Source organism: Stegodyphus dumicola, chromosome X2, assembly GCF_044657685.1.
Source record: "Stegodyphus dumicola isolate Sdum_Otavi_A_Nest chromosome X2, ASM4465768v1".
NCBI lineage: Eukaryota > Metazoa > Arthropoda > Arachnida > Araneae > Eresidae > Stegodyphus > Stegodyphus dumicola.
In genome coordinates this window covers 123,511,557-123,524,655 of record NC_140781.1, presented here as the reverse complement: position 1 = coordinate 123,524,655, position 13,099 = coordinate 123,511,557, and the positions used below count along the sequence as shown (strand labels likewise).

At 32.6% G+C, this 13,099-nt stretch overlaps 1 protein-coding gene across 3 annotated transcripts in view; it reads left to right on the top strand.

Annotated features, from left to right (window-relative positions):
- LOC118202760 (E3 ubiquitin-protein ligase PHF7-like) overlaps window positions 1-13,099 on the top strand; it is a 122,993-nt gene that overhangs the window by 61,609 nt on the left and 48,285 nt on the right. For all 3 annotated transcript variants that reach the window (XM_085809859.1, XM_085809860.1, XM_085809858.1), the window contains exon 6: window positions 8,308-8,470. In XM_085809859.1, coding sequence (XP_085665985.1) covers window positions 8,308-8,470 — 163 coding nt within the window. The remainder of the gene's footprint in view (window positions 1-8,307; window positions 8,471-13,099) is intronic.

Here is a 13,099-nt window from a genome sequence, read left to right as displayed (position 1 = left end):
TTATATTTTTTTTCATTACATTTAATTCATCCTATTAATTAAATATCATTTGATCTGAGTTGTCTTCAGGGATCGTATGGTCCTTAAGAATCCTTAAAAGTACTTAATTTTGGCCAAAATCAGCAGAAAGTCTGTAATTTTAATCATCTGAAATTTCTGTCAGTTTTTATGACTGCCGTTTTGTGTGTGAATTAGCATTTTGGAGGAATGTGTTTTGCGATTCGTTGACGTATATGGTTATCTTTTGAATGGGTTCATGGGTTATAATTTGTTTCTATTTCTAATATAAATGAGGGGATACTCAAGTTTCTAAGCAAGAAGTGAAACGTAAGCATTTTGAAATTAATTTTTTTCCTAATAAAGAGCTCTTAAACAACTTTTCGCTTTTTGGGGATGTAAATTCTTTTATTAACCCCTTAACTGCCGCGGGCGTATATATACGCCTTGCTCAGCCGATGCGTTAACTGCCCCGAGCGTATATATACGCCCTTACAAAATACTATCAGTTGCTTTGCACTACTACCCGTTAAACTATTCGCAAACTTTTGGAATGCAACACCAGAATGACCTTGACTAAGTATGTGAAGGAGGATATTATTTCAGAGAAGTGTGGGGAGAAATTGGAGAGAGGGACGTGTCTAAAGTGCTGAAAGTAATGACTGCGTGGTATTGGCTAGTGTTGTTTGAGTAAAACGTTTTTTTTTTATTATTATTCTGTGTCCTCCGTTTTCGTTTACTTTTTGTAGTAGGTTCCAGGAATAAAGAAAGATATAACGGATGTTTCAAACCCATTTATCTTTCTTGAATTATTTTTTGATGAACTGCTCGTGCTTTATATTACTACTGAAACTAACCGTTTTGTAGAAGAGTATATAAGAACCAACAACACCTTGCAAACGAAAAATCAAGAACAATATCGTGGCATTCAACCAATTCAGAACAAATATATGTTTTTATAGGCATACTGATTTCACAAGGTATATAACACTGAAACATGATATTACACTTTACTGGTCTAAAAATGAATTGATCGAAACCCCATTATAGGGACCTTTTTTATTATAAAAACATCATTTTTATTATACTTAATCTTTTTATTATATTTTTACTCAAAATATTAAATTTTGTGCATGCATTTTTTTTTTTTTACTGTTTATTTTGTGAAACTAAACAATTTTTAGAAAGTAAAACTTGCTCTTATTTTCCCCCTAATAAATCGCATAACTATGCGCGGATATGTGAAAAACCGTGGCACTGGGGAATGAATCTTGTACGTTTTCCGCGGCAGTTAAGGGGTTAAACAGCTCTAAATTTGGCGACTTATCAACAGTTTGGCGATTTTAAGATCAGTTTCTATAGAAAATTTTTAATTCCAAGATCTGAGAATTTTTCGATTTTTTTTAAAAAAAACATTGTAACATTGGTAAATTTCATTAAAATAATGGTAATATATTGAAATTATATTTAAAAAATAACATTAAAATAAAAATATTTTTATTTTTCACAGTCATATTATAAAGTTTCATTTTGGCTACTTATTATACAATATTTTGAATTTGAAAAATAATTAAGGTATAATGCTATGAAGCACAATTTATGAAACGGCTCTTAACAAAAGCAAAATTAACTATGTAATTAATTAAAAATTTTGACTTTTTAATTTTTTTACAGTAAGAGTTTTTCCCATGTAATTGTCTCAGAATATTCAAAATTCTCAGAATATGCATCAGTTTTCTCTATAAAATTAATTTTACACTTTTTCCCTTCCCCCCCTTTTTTTTCCAAAATATTTCTGGCTTTTTGCTGTTACAGAATTGGTAGGGATAATTTTTTTTAGGATTTTAGATATTGCAGCTTAGAAAGATTAGAAGGATTTGAAGGCAAGATTTATAGAACCACGATTCTAGAAGATTCAAGAAATATGTGACAAAATGAAAAATGTCTCCATCTTATCAACATGTAATGGATGCATATATGTATATACACCCACCCCATTACCTGGCTTAGGCCCACCAGCGGCCGAGCGGTAAAGACGCTAAACACTGGTAGTTCGGTCCGAGGTTCGAATCCCGCGAACGGGCTGGCTGCATGGGCGTTTTCGTGGTTTTCCCCATGTGTAACGTGTATACGAGCCAGTTTCCCTTAGAAAGTCCTCCACGAAGGCATCCCTCCCCTTAGGCAGATAGCCCTAGTGTGCTTTGCCATAATTAAATACATCACATCACATTACCTGGCTTAAAAGTCCTTACCTAGCCCTTATTTTCACAATTGTTGCTTGTAATTATATACTTCCAATTGTAGAATTAAACAAAAAAACATATAACAAAATTTATCTTTTAATGTGATCTTTCAGTTGCTATGCTTGTATTTGGGAAAGTTTTATATTCGTTATGAAAAAATAAAACTGGAAGAAGCTTGATTCCATACAACAAAAATTTACTGGGATATTTAATTTCAAAATTTGCAATTTTGATGTAATTTTCAACTTATCTTGATAAATCAGTTAATTAATTTAGAACAGTTCAAGGAAATAAGTTTAAACCTAGTGCAGCAAAAAATTGTATATTAATAGGCTGTACAAGAAAGTTGTATGTTGCCCACATCAGATTTTTAAAAATATTTTATCTTACGTTTATATTTTTTCCATGAGTTGAAATTATCCATTTTCCCATATGGTACTAACTGTAGATATTGATAAACTACGGTTATGGGCAGATATTAATGTGACTACATCCAATCTGTCTTTTTCTAAATTCAGAACTGTATAATTTTCTGCTTGTTATATGGAGGAATTTTTGACACCAAAAATTTCTTCCCAGTTTCAGAATGAAGAGAGTTAGTTGAAATATTGTGAGAAATTTTGCTGCTGGAAGATGCGGAAAGTGAAAATAAATTTATCTGCATTCCTTCCTTTCCGATGTTCAGTAAGAATGTATTGATTTTTTCCAGGATATGTATGGTTGCAAAGCAAAGCAAATGTACAACAGCCCTTATAAATAATATCCTAAATCTCACAAAAGTAAAGAATGCAATGCCTTCTCATTCAGAAGGACAAAACTTCTACAGTATTTTAAATATAAACCAACATAAACCAATAAGGATAAAAAATTTTCATTTCCCAACCAACAAAGTCCCAAGCTCATAAGAATCTATTCACCGCTTCCTCTCTTTAAATAGCAAAAATTAAAAAATTTCCATCATAGCATTAGCCTTGAACAGGCATCTGTCTAACAGCTCGGCGAAGAATTTGGATGGAATTGGAGAGTGCATTTGAGTTCTTTGAATCAATGATTATGGACATCATATAGTGGCCTAAGATATGCTAATTATATGTGTGTCTTGGTTCTAAAATTAGGTGTTACATCTGCTTTACATACCATTTGAGAACACATAGGAAAATGAGGCTGTAATTATGATAAAAGAACAATAATGCAGTCGAGTGGCTGTGTTCTAACATCTGGATCTCTGAACCTCCAGCAATTTTTTTTTTCCTTATGCAGTGTAGAAAGGGAGAATATGAAGAAAAGGCAGGTCGGCCATAAAAGTGATTTTTCTCTCCACTAAGATTCCTGTACAAGTGTGTCACTTTCAGAACACCCACTGACTAAGGAATCACACCGTGGCCAATGAAAATACATCATTTGATGTTGTATTGTCATGACCATCTATGTCTTTTTTCAAGCCCTTCAGTGGATGTGGGAGAGGGTAACATTTTTCTGGCTTAAACAGTAAGTGAAGCTCCAAAACATTTATTTGGATTGGGATGTTATTCATACTGCTTTTTATTTATCAGGATAATAGCAGGAAAGGGAGAACAAATGAAAGAATGTAATAAAAAGAATAAGATTCTGAGGAACTTAAGTTCAGTTAATGTAGCAAATTCACTCTTCCTCAACTTTCTGATTTGAAGCAGCTTATTATTTTCTGTCGTCTATTATTTCAATCTTATTGAAATTACAGTTTAATAAATGATTATGTCCCCATTTTCTGTCAATCAGCCAGTGGATGTCGGAATTTTGTGCATACTAGAATGCAGATATAAAGTAGCTTTTTAAAAACCTATGCAGCAATAAGACCATCATAGAATTTCAGATATATTTTAATATAAAATCTGATGGGTAGGGTAATTCAAGATTGGAGAGGAAGTGTCTGTTGAAATTGTCAAAAATGCCTGGCATAATCTATGGCTGGCTACCGGATTTCATGATGATGATTTCCGGTTGATGGAATATAAGCAGAAATGGTAATGAAGATAATATAACTCAAATCTTGATTGTAATGGCAATTCCTTAAGGGAAATATCTGTAGTGTAGTTCTAAATACTGAAAATATTGCCATTTGTCTTCGAGTCACATTTTTATTTCATGTGATAGTCTTTCATGAAGAATCTTTCTTTATACAAAGTATCTCTTTCTTAAAGAAATATTAATAAAGAATATTTTTATTACATAATTTTTACATGTTGCCATTCTAGATTTAAACTGAGTCTAAAATCCAGAAATTTATAGATGATTCCAGATTTCAGACTTGGTGCTTTTAAAAGTTTTTTTTTTTTTTTTTTCCTTTTCTCTTCTCTTCACTATCCTCACATTGAAGGAATATGGATCTTAATATCCTAAACATGGATAATTTTTGGAGTTAGTAATTTTTCAGTTAAAACTTGTAAAAATTATGGAATAAATATGAAAAATATAAGATTAAGTCAAAGATATCAATAAAGTTTGTTATTTCTGATTTTCATACATTTGGAGGCTTGCTGTTCTTCATAAAATAGCATTAAGCATGCAGGAAATTGGACAGGACTAAAAAGCATTCATTATATGAGGGGTAATTAGAAGTCAGGTTCATCATAATGTAGTTTGATTGTATACATACATGTGTAATATATATTCACTCTTTTTAGATAATTCTACCAAAATTAATCTTAGGAGATAATATAATCAATATTTCTTTAGTAAATTGATTGTATATATATGTGTGTGTAAAACTATTTATTAAACATATATACGTGTATATATATATATATATATAATATTAACAAGCAAGGTAGTAAGTACAATACTGTATGACCAATTTGGTCTAGATAATTTTTTGCGCAATATGCTGCAAAATTAAGTAAATTAGAAATTGTAGTAAGCTCGCCTAAAAGTTACCAGGAGCTGTGGCTCCAAAAAAGTTCAACACATTTTAAAAAAACAATGTCATTGAAGGGTGAGAAATTATGCTACACGAGAAAATAAACACAGTAAAATACTAAGCGTTGGAAACTAGTAATGGCAAAAAATACAGTAAAATACCTATCGATGTAACACTTGAAAAATTAAAACATATGAAAATCAAACCAAGGAACAAGTTAAAACATAAAACAAACAAAATCAGATAAAAATTATATATCTGTGTGTGTGTGTAATAAATAATTTTTTGCAATTTGTATGCCATTATTCTTTTTCTTTGGTAAAGAATTGAAAAACCTTATGAAGGTGGTTGCACTAATATATATTTAACTAAAGTTTAATTTTTTTGTGAATGGACAGGCTGTATTTTCTAGGTTTTCCCCCTTTTGTAATGTAAATACAAGCTAATTTCCCATTAAAGGCCTGCCATCCGCCATGAAGGAATCCCTTTTGGGCTTTGACATGTTCAAATAACCAGAGTCCTCATGTGCCTTTGTTAATAAGTCAACTAATCACCAATCTTAAAGTGGATTCAAGAGAACTGCTTCCAATGCACTGAGGTGTTGTTATGTCTGATAGGCTTGTTTTTATACTGACTTTTTTTTAATTAAGTTATTTATCTGTATTGGTTAATTATTTGCAATTTTAAAGCTTTACTAGTTTAGAATAAGCCAAATTAATTAAACAATGAATTTATTACAATGTTCCCACTTTTATTTACTTTATGTATTTATTTTTTACCGCAAAAAGTAATAAAAACTTTTTAACACTTTACCGACTGGTAGCGGTTCGAACATACTATGCCCTTTCACCGCCCACTCAGCAGCCATAGATCGTCCAAGACACCGGCTCGGTTTCGGCCTAGACTGACGCGCGGGAATATATGCGCTTTTCTGAAACTCTGGTAAAATTGTACGCTTCGTGTTATTGTAGGGTAACGAAATTTAATAAAATCTTTTACTTTAATCATATTAGTGTTAAACAATATTTATTTTATCTATTACAATCGTTTTCAGTTTATTATTTACATAAAATATACCATAATCCATATAACAATATTTGTCGAAAAAAGAAGTGGTTTAATATTTTTTTAAACTATGATAGCGCTCGAAACAGTCACCTTTGTGTAGTGGGACGTTGCAGTATTTACAAGCGAAACCTGTTCTGCTTAGTTTTTTTTTACTCTGCATTGTCGTAGGGGTTTTTTACATTGACCGCTGGTCACTATATTTATTAGTTTATGCTTTCGGAAATTTGCCAGTCTTCCGGGATGAACAAATCGGGATGTGGTTCTTGTGGGTTTGGAATTAGGTAGATTCTTACCTTGTTCTTCAGTTTCGCAGTCTTCTATCAATGAAAGTGCCGCTTTGTGCAGACAATTTTTATATGTAATCTTCTGTCCATTCAGAGTTGTATATACTTTAAAGGAGTTAAAAAGTGCACATTACGACACGTTTCTTCCATTTTTTTTTGTTTTCCTAAAAATTGAGTAATAGGACAGATATTGAGTAATAGGCCGATCTATGCCCTTCATATATTTATTATAATCTATTATTGAAATAGGCTTCTGTATGGGGCAATCTGATGTCCTGCTTCTGTTTCTAGATTCCGCCATTTGTGCAGAATGTATTGTTGATATCATGTTTACATTCCTTTTACCATTATTCCATAATCCATATAACAATATTTGTCGAAAAAATATGGCCATTTCTAAGAAATTGATGTTGGCCTCTTGAAAGCTTGACCGTTTGAAGTATTTGAGGAAGACTTCTGTTCTTTCAAATCGTCCCGCACACTCGCAATTTATTTTTAAAAAAATTTTTAGCTATGTTGACACTATTATAATAATTATCTTGATATATATATGGTGCCACATGTTCTTATACAGTCCATTGACCGATAATACTGTATCTTCTAATTTTTTTCCATCAGCGGCATACACACAAAAGTTGGATACGTATCCTGTACGAGCTTCAGACAGCAGTCTAACCATATTTTGTAATTTTTGCTGGATTATAGTTTTGATTGACAGTCTACCTCTCCACGGAATTAAACATTCATCTAGAAACAATTGTTGATCTGGTTTATATATGTTGTTAAATTTTTCCTTGAAATAATCAAGGACAGGCTGGACCTTCACCAGCCTATGCAAATTGGGAGAAATATCATTATTATTACAAAAATGCCAGCTTTGATTATTTGTAAAAATCTGTTCCTGCTCATAACCTTCGAGAAGAACGGCGTTTCTATAGATCGGTCTGTAGACCAATAATCGTAGAGAACGTCCTTCTTTACTTGTCCCATGATAATGAACAGGCCCAAAAATTTCTTCATTTCAGTCACCGTGACGTCTTTTCATTTTTTCGTTTTTGATGTAATTCTATATTTTTACACAATTTGATAATGATATCTATTAGACTCCCTCATGAAGTGCTCAATCAGGTCACTTCCAATGAATAAATTCACAATATCCATTACGCTTTCGGAGGAACTTGGCATAATTTTTACGTCAGAGCTGCCTTCGAAAGGTTCCAAAATTATACTCTTGTCGTTCGTTGACCATGTATCATTGTTGTCTTCTGAATCACTGTATATTAGCGGTACAGGACGTCGCTTTCTAATGGCTGTACTACTGCTATCACTTTCGTCATCAGTACTATTTGCTGAACGGCAGTCAAGACAATCTGACAAATCGTCGAGATAAAACTCGCCGAGACTATCCTTTCCATTCATTTCTAAGGGCTAAAGCTTAGGATAAAGCACTGATTATCTGAATAAAGAATGTGAAATGCTTGCTATTTGTCAATCTAACCTAACCAAATATAACAGAAAGATCAAAAGTCAATTAATCGACGACCGGTCAGTAAGCGCTGGGGATCAAAAGTTGATTAATCGACGACCGGTCGGTAAGCGCTGGGGAGCAAACGTCAATTAATCGACGGCCGGTCGGTATGCGCTGAGAACAAAACGTCGATTAATCGACGGCTGGTCGGTAAAGTGTTAAGCTGTGAAATCCTTATAACCAGAAATTTAAATGTAGCATTTCTGAATGTGCATTGTTTGAAAATTATGACTTATAAATAATTATGAAAATTTAACTGCTTACTAATACTTTTTATCTTTTGTTTCATAGCTCGTTTTGTAAAGATCATAAGCCGAAACAGAAAGAGATTAAAGTGCAAGATGAGGATTTACATTGCCATATATGTTACACACGTGTTTCTCATGATGAATTAGGTTCATGTCTATACCCACCATGTTGTAAAAAGAATTTTTTTCATCGAACTTGTTTACAGGTATTGTTCCCACAATATAATAAAAACTAAGTTTGGTAAATTGAGTCTAAAATGCGGATTTCATTATGGTTTACCTTTTTTTTTTTTCTTGTGTGTGTGTGTGTGTGTAATAAATTCTTAAATATCTTAGCATGTGTTCCTGAAGCTTTCTCTTGTAAAATGGAAATAAACAAGCTAAGAATATAAAGCAGAAGTTTTCAACCAGGAGAATTCCTTTTCAGGGTGAATTTCATAGTTTCAGGAGGGATGCAGTCAGACTTATTTATGTGTTAAGTATCTAGTTTTAGTTTATGACTAAAAAACGACTTTTATTGAAGTTGTAGCTATGAAAATTTTCTGTGCTTTTTTATTTAATATGTAAAACACAATAAAAAAGAATCTAAATTAAAAAAATGCATATGTACTTTTCAATTTTTGGAAAGTAGAAGGGGGAGAGAATCATCATCTTGCAATGATGAAAGGGTTGTATGGGACAAAAAGAGTCTCTGATATAAAGTATTAAGTGTGGCTACTATTATTTAGCTACAATATAAAGACATCTTAGAGTAAGAAAAGGAAATCAAAGCTCTGTTCTCGTCAGCCTGTGGGGGAACTGTTCCCTTTTCCCCCAAACGATGACAGTACTATCTGGAACTTTATAGTTTTTGCCGTTGCAAAGTGCATTCTGGGATTTTAGAAAACATTCTGTATTTGGGACACTGCTATGAGACCAGCATGTGATCTAGCTTCTTTAATGGCAAAAGCTATCAATAATAAATAAAATTATGTATTTGTTTTTGAATTGTGCTCTAAGGCATTAGCATCTTTTCTTCCTTACACAAGAAGCTCACTCAACCGATTTGATTATAAAAATATGTGGAATGTATGCAACCGCTGTTACAACAAGCCTATATAAATCATTCATTGAGGAGAGGAGGGAACATGCAGGTATACTAGAAATGTAGTTTTAAAAAGTTAGAAGCAGAGATCTATGTAACTATAGGGAAACTTCATAACAACCACCTCTGAGAGTGCCCGGTAGTAAACATAATTGAATAGCAGCATTTGGTATCACTGACATTTTCTGTGGTGGCTTAATCAGAATTGGTTAGGTTCATGAGAGGTATTAGTTATCATTGCTTAGCAGTTATTGTGAATAAACATATTGCGGAAAAGCTAAAAAAATAAATAAAATTATCATAAAATTTTGTTTATTATTATAATATGCTCTATATTATAGATGCATTTTTCAGCATCATTATTTAATTGCACGTTTCAGTAATAAGCCTAACTAAATATTTTATCTGTATTTGAATTCTAATGCCAGAAATAAACAGGGTTGCACTCTACCTGGAATACCAGGAAAAGCTATTGAACAAAAGAAAATTCTACTTGTTGGTTTAGAGAGCCCATTTTTCTGTTATCATCTGCAGTTAAAAAAATCTGGTAAGTGAAATTTGTATCTCATATACATTATTAAATAATTTTTTTTAAATGTACGTTTGCTTAACACACTGTTGTACACTGATGAGCCAAAACATTATGACCTTCCCCTCATTATCAGTGCACTCGTCTGGATGAGGTGGAGGGTACATGATTAAATGGGAATTGTATTTAACTGCTGCTGGAGAAGGTAATGAATCATTTTTGCACTTACTTTTACGAGTGTTTTGAAAAGCTGCTGATCTTAGTAAATTTGACAGAGGGCATATTGTAATGGCCGAATACATAGAGCAAGTATATCCAAAATTACTCAACTGGTAGGTTGTTCACGAAATGCCGTTGCTAGTATTTATGCAAAGTGGATAAATGACAGTGAAAGCAACAGTTGATGCCAGAGTGTTGGACGTCCATGCATTTTAGAAAAAATCTGATGTGTACACCACATGACTTCCTTGTATGGAATATTAAATTATACGCATTTTTCTTGAATTTCATTTAAACTTATTGGATTGAATTAAATCTACTTCTCCGACAGCGCATAAACCACAATAGAATAAATGCATTCTTTAAAATTCACTCTATTTGTTTACCATAGCGACACTCTGGCACTAGGTTCACTTAACAGTATTATATTTCATTCATGTTATAACTCAGAATGCACAAAATTTATATCATTTAAAGAATTATCTAATTGTTGCCACATGTTCTATTCAAATACTATAATAAAGCTAAAACGGTATATAAAAGAAATTAATCAAACAAAACAAGAAAGAAACAGTTTTTCACAGACGATTGAGTATTTCTCATTCAATTAATTCAGTTCTCACTTCGCGACAAGGCAAAAATACATAAAAACTCAAAATATCTGTAATAAAAATTACGAAGTAAATCTTAAACACTTATTTCCTCGAAAAAATTCCAGAAAGGATTAAGCACGATTTAATTCGCAATAATAAATGAAGGTGTTACAGATTGGCAACAAATCCACTGTTCTGCTGTTTCAAATGTAAACGAGCAATGGCCGTCATCAAAAAAATTATTAGGCTTAGCGGCACTTAAACAACTTTAAAATAGTTTTTAATTCTAAAAATATTGCATACAGATTTAGAAGTCAAACAACAAAAATTAGCGTAATATTTTCAAAATTTTAAAATTATTTTGAAATATTTTGGCGTGATATTCTGTCTTGATTATTGCATACAGATTTACTAAAGGCATAAAAACCTTAACCGGAAGATAAGAACAACATAATTCAATCATTTTTAAAGCAAAAAATGTACAATTTACAAACATATAAGAGTAAAGAAACTGAGATTGCTGAGCCGGGTAGCAGAGTGGATATATATATAAATATATTTTTATATGTTTGGTGTGGCCGATTGAAACCAAAATATGAGGTGTACATCTGCATGTTATAGCAGTCCTAGATATAAAATTTCAACGTTCTAAGGCTACTCGTTTTTGAGTTATGCGAGATATGTTCGTACAGACGCCACGAAAAATTCTCTTCAAAATTCATTTTAGAGCAGTTTTATAATTTTTTTGGAAGAAAAGAGTCTTTTATTCTGTTCTTACGTACAGATATCACGCAAAAACATCGTTAAATTCCATTCGATAGCTGTCAGAATGAATATTTTCGTTAAAATATGCTGCCTGAAACTTTTCACGATTACAATACTTCCTTTTTGCTTCATACAAGGAAGTAAAAAGACATCAAAGACTGACCCACTTCCACTTGGTACAGCAAAATTAGCACAAGACAGTGGCTCAGCTGACAGCCCAATATGATGCAGGTCTGAGTGCAAGTGTTTAGGAACAGACAGTTCAGTGAACACTGTTGGATGTCATTCGTGTGTGTCTGTTGACCAAGCACTCTTGTCAACTATGCCTACAGGGAGACTTGCGAGTATTCAGACTGCACCACGCACACATGGAAGACAATTGCCTAGTTGGATGAATTGCAGTTTTTCATTCATCAAGTCGATGGTTGAGTCAGCGTCCGCTGTCTTCCATGCGAACAGTTGCTGGCCCCCATACCCCAGGTGATACACAGGCTGGTGATGGGTGGTATTATGCTTTGGGGGATGTTCTCTGGAAACCTTAGTAGTACACCATGAAAGCTTTTGACTATCTGAACATAATTGTGGATCACTTACATCCATACATGGCATTTGTCATGGAAATGGAATTTTTCAGCAGGACACAACGCTCTATGTCACTAAGCTCAGATTGTGTTCAAGTGGTTTGAAGAGCATAAGGATGAATTCCAACAAACATCATGGCCACCTAACTTACCAGATCTTAACCAGATAGAGTACATTTGGGATGCCGTGGAGTGGCAGCTCTGAGCTCAAACACCAGCATGTCAGAATATCTCGACCTTGTGTGACCGCTGCATAGACTGAGAACTTGTGGCTTTCATGCCAAGGTGAGTTGCAGCTGTTTTGCAGGCCAGAGGTTACACAACACGTTATTGAGTAGGTGGTCATAATGTTTTGGCCTTTCAGTGTATTTGCTTGTTGAAATGATAAGAATTTATGCAGTGCATTTTTAAAAAGTGTATTGATTCTTTTGGGATCATATTTTGAATTCTTAAAAAAATTAAATTGAACTGTTAAGCTTTTTAACATAGTTGGCAGCATGGATATATCATGATTATATAAGTTTGAATTATGCAAGAAAATCTGATATTTTATAAATTACATTAAAAAGAACTTAAATTTGTTAGATGAGTGTCAAAATATTGATTTTTTTTCCCTTGTTTCAATTTTTAAATAATTTGTGTTGAAGATTTTATTTTCTGGAAACAATTGATGGTGAAACTCAGGTCCGAATTCAGATACAAATGCTTTAAATACAATAATGTTTGCCCTTCTTTTTTTACACACTTAATGAAATAAGAATAAGTAATCAATCCTTTTTCCCCTTGAAATTTCCCAATTTGCTCTATCCCCCCCCCATTCTCGTTCAAAACAAAATCTTCTTAATCTTTCTTTTTAATAAATCCCTTATTTGTCATTTTGCTGTAACATTTAAAAATCAATAGTAACCAGTCATCTAAGCTAGCCGTTTAAAATACTGTTGATTATTGTAATTCAATTTTTAATCTTTCAGTCTTCAAATAATTTTAATTTAACGCGATTCATATACTTTAACATGGCTTCTTACCTCTAAATTTATTTATTATTAGTTAATAATACTATCAAA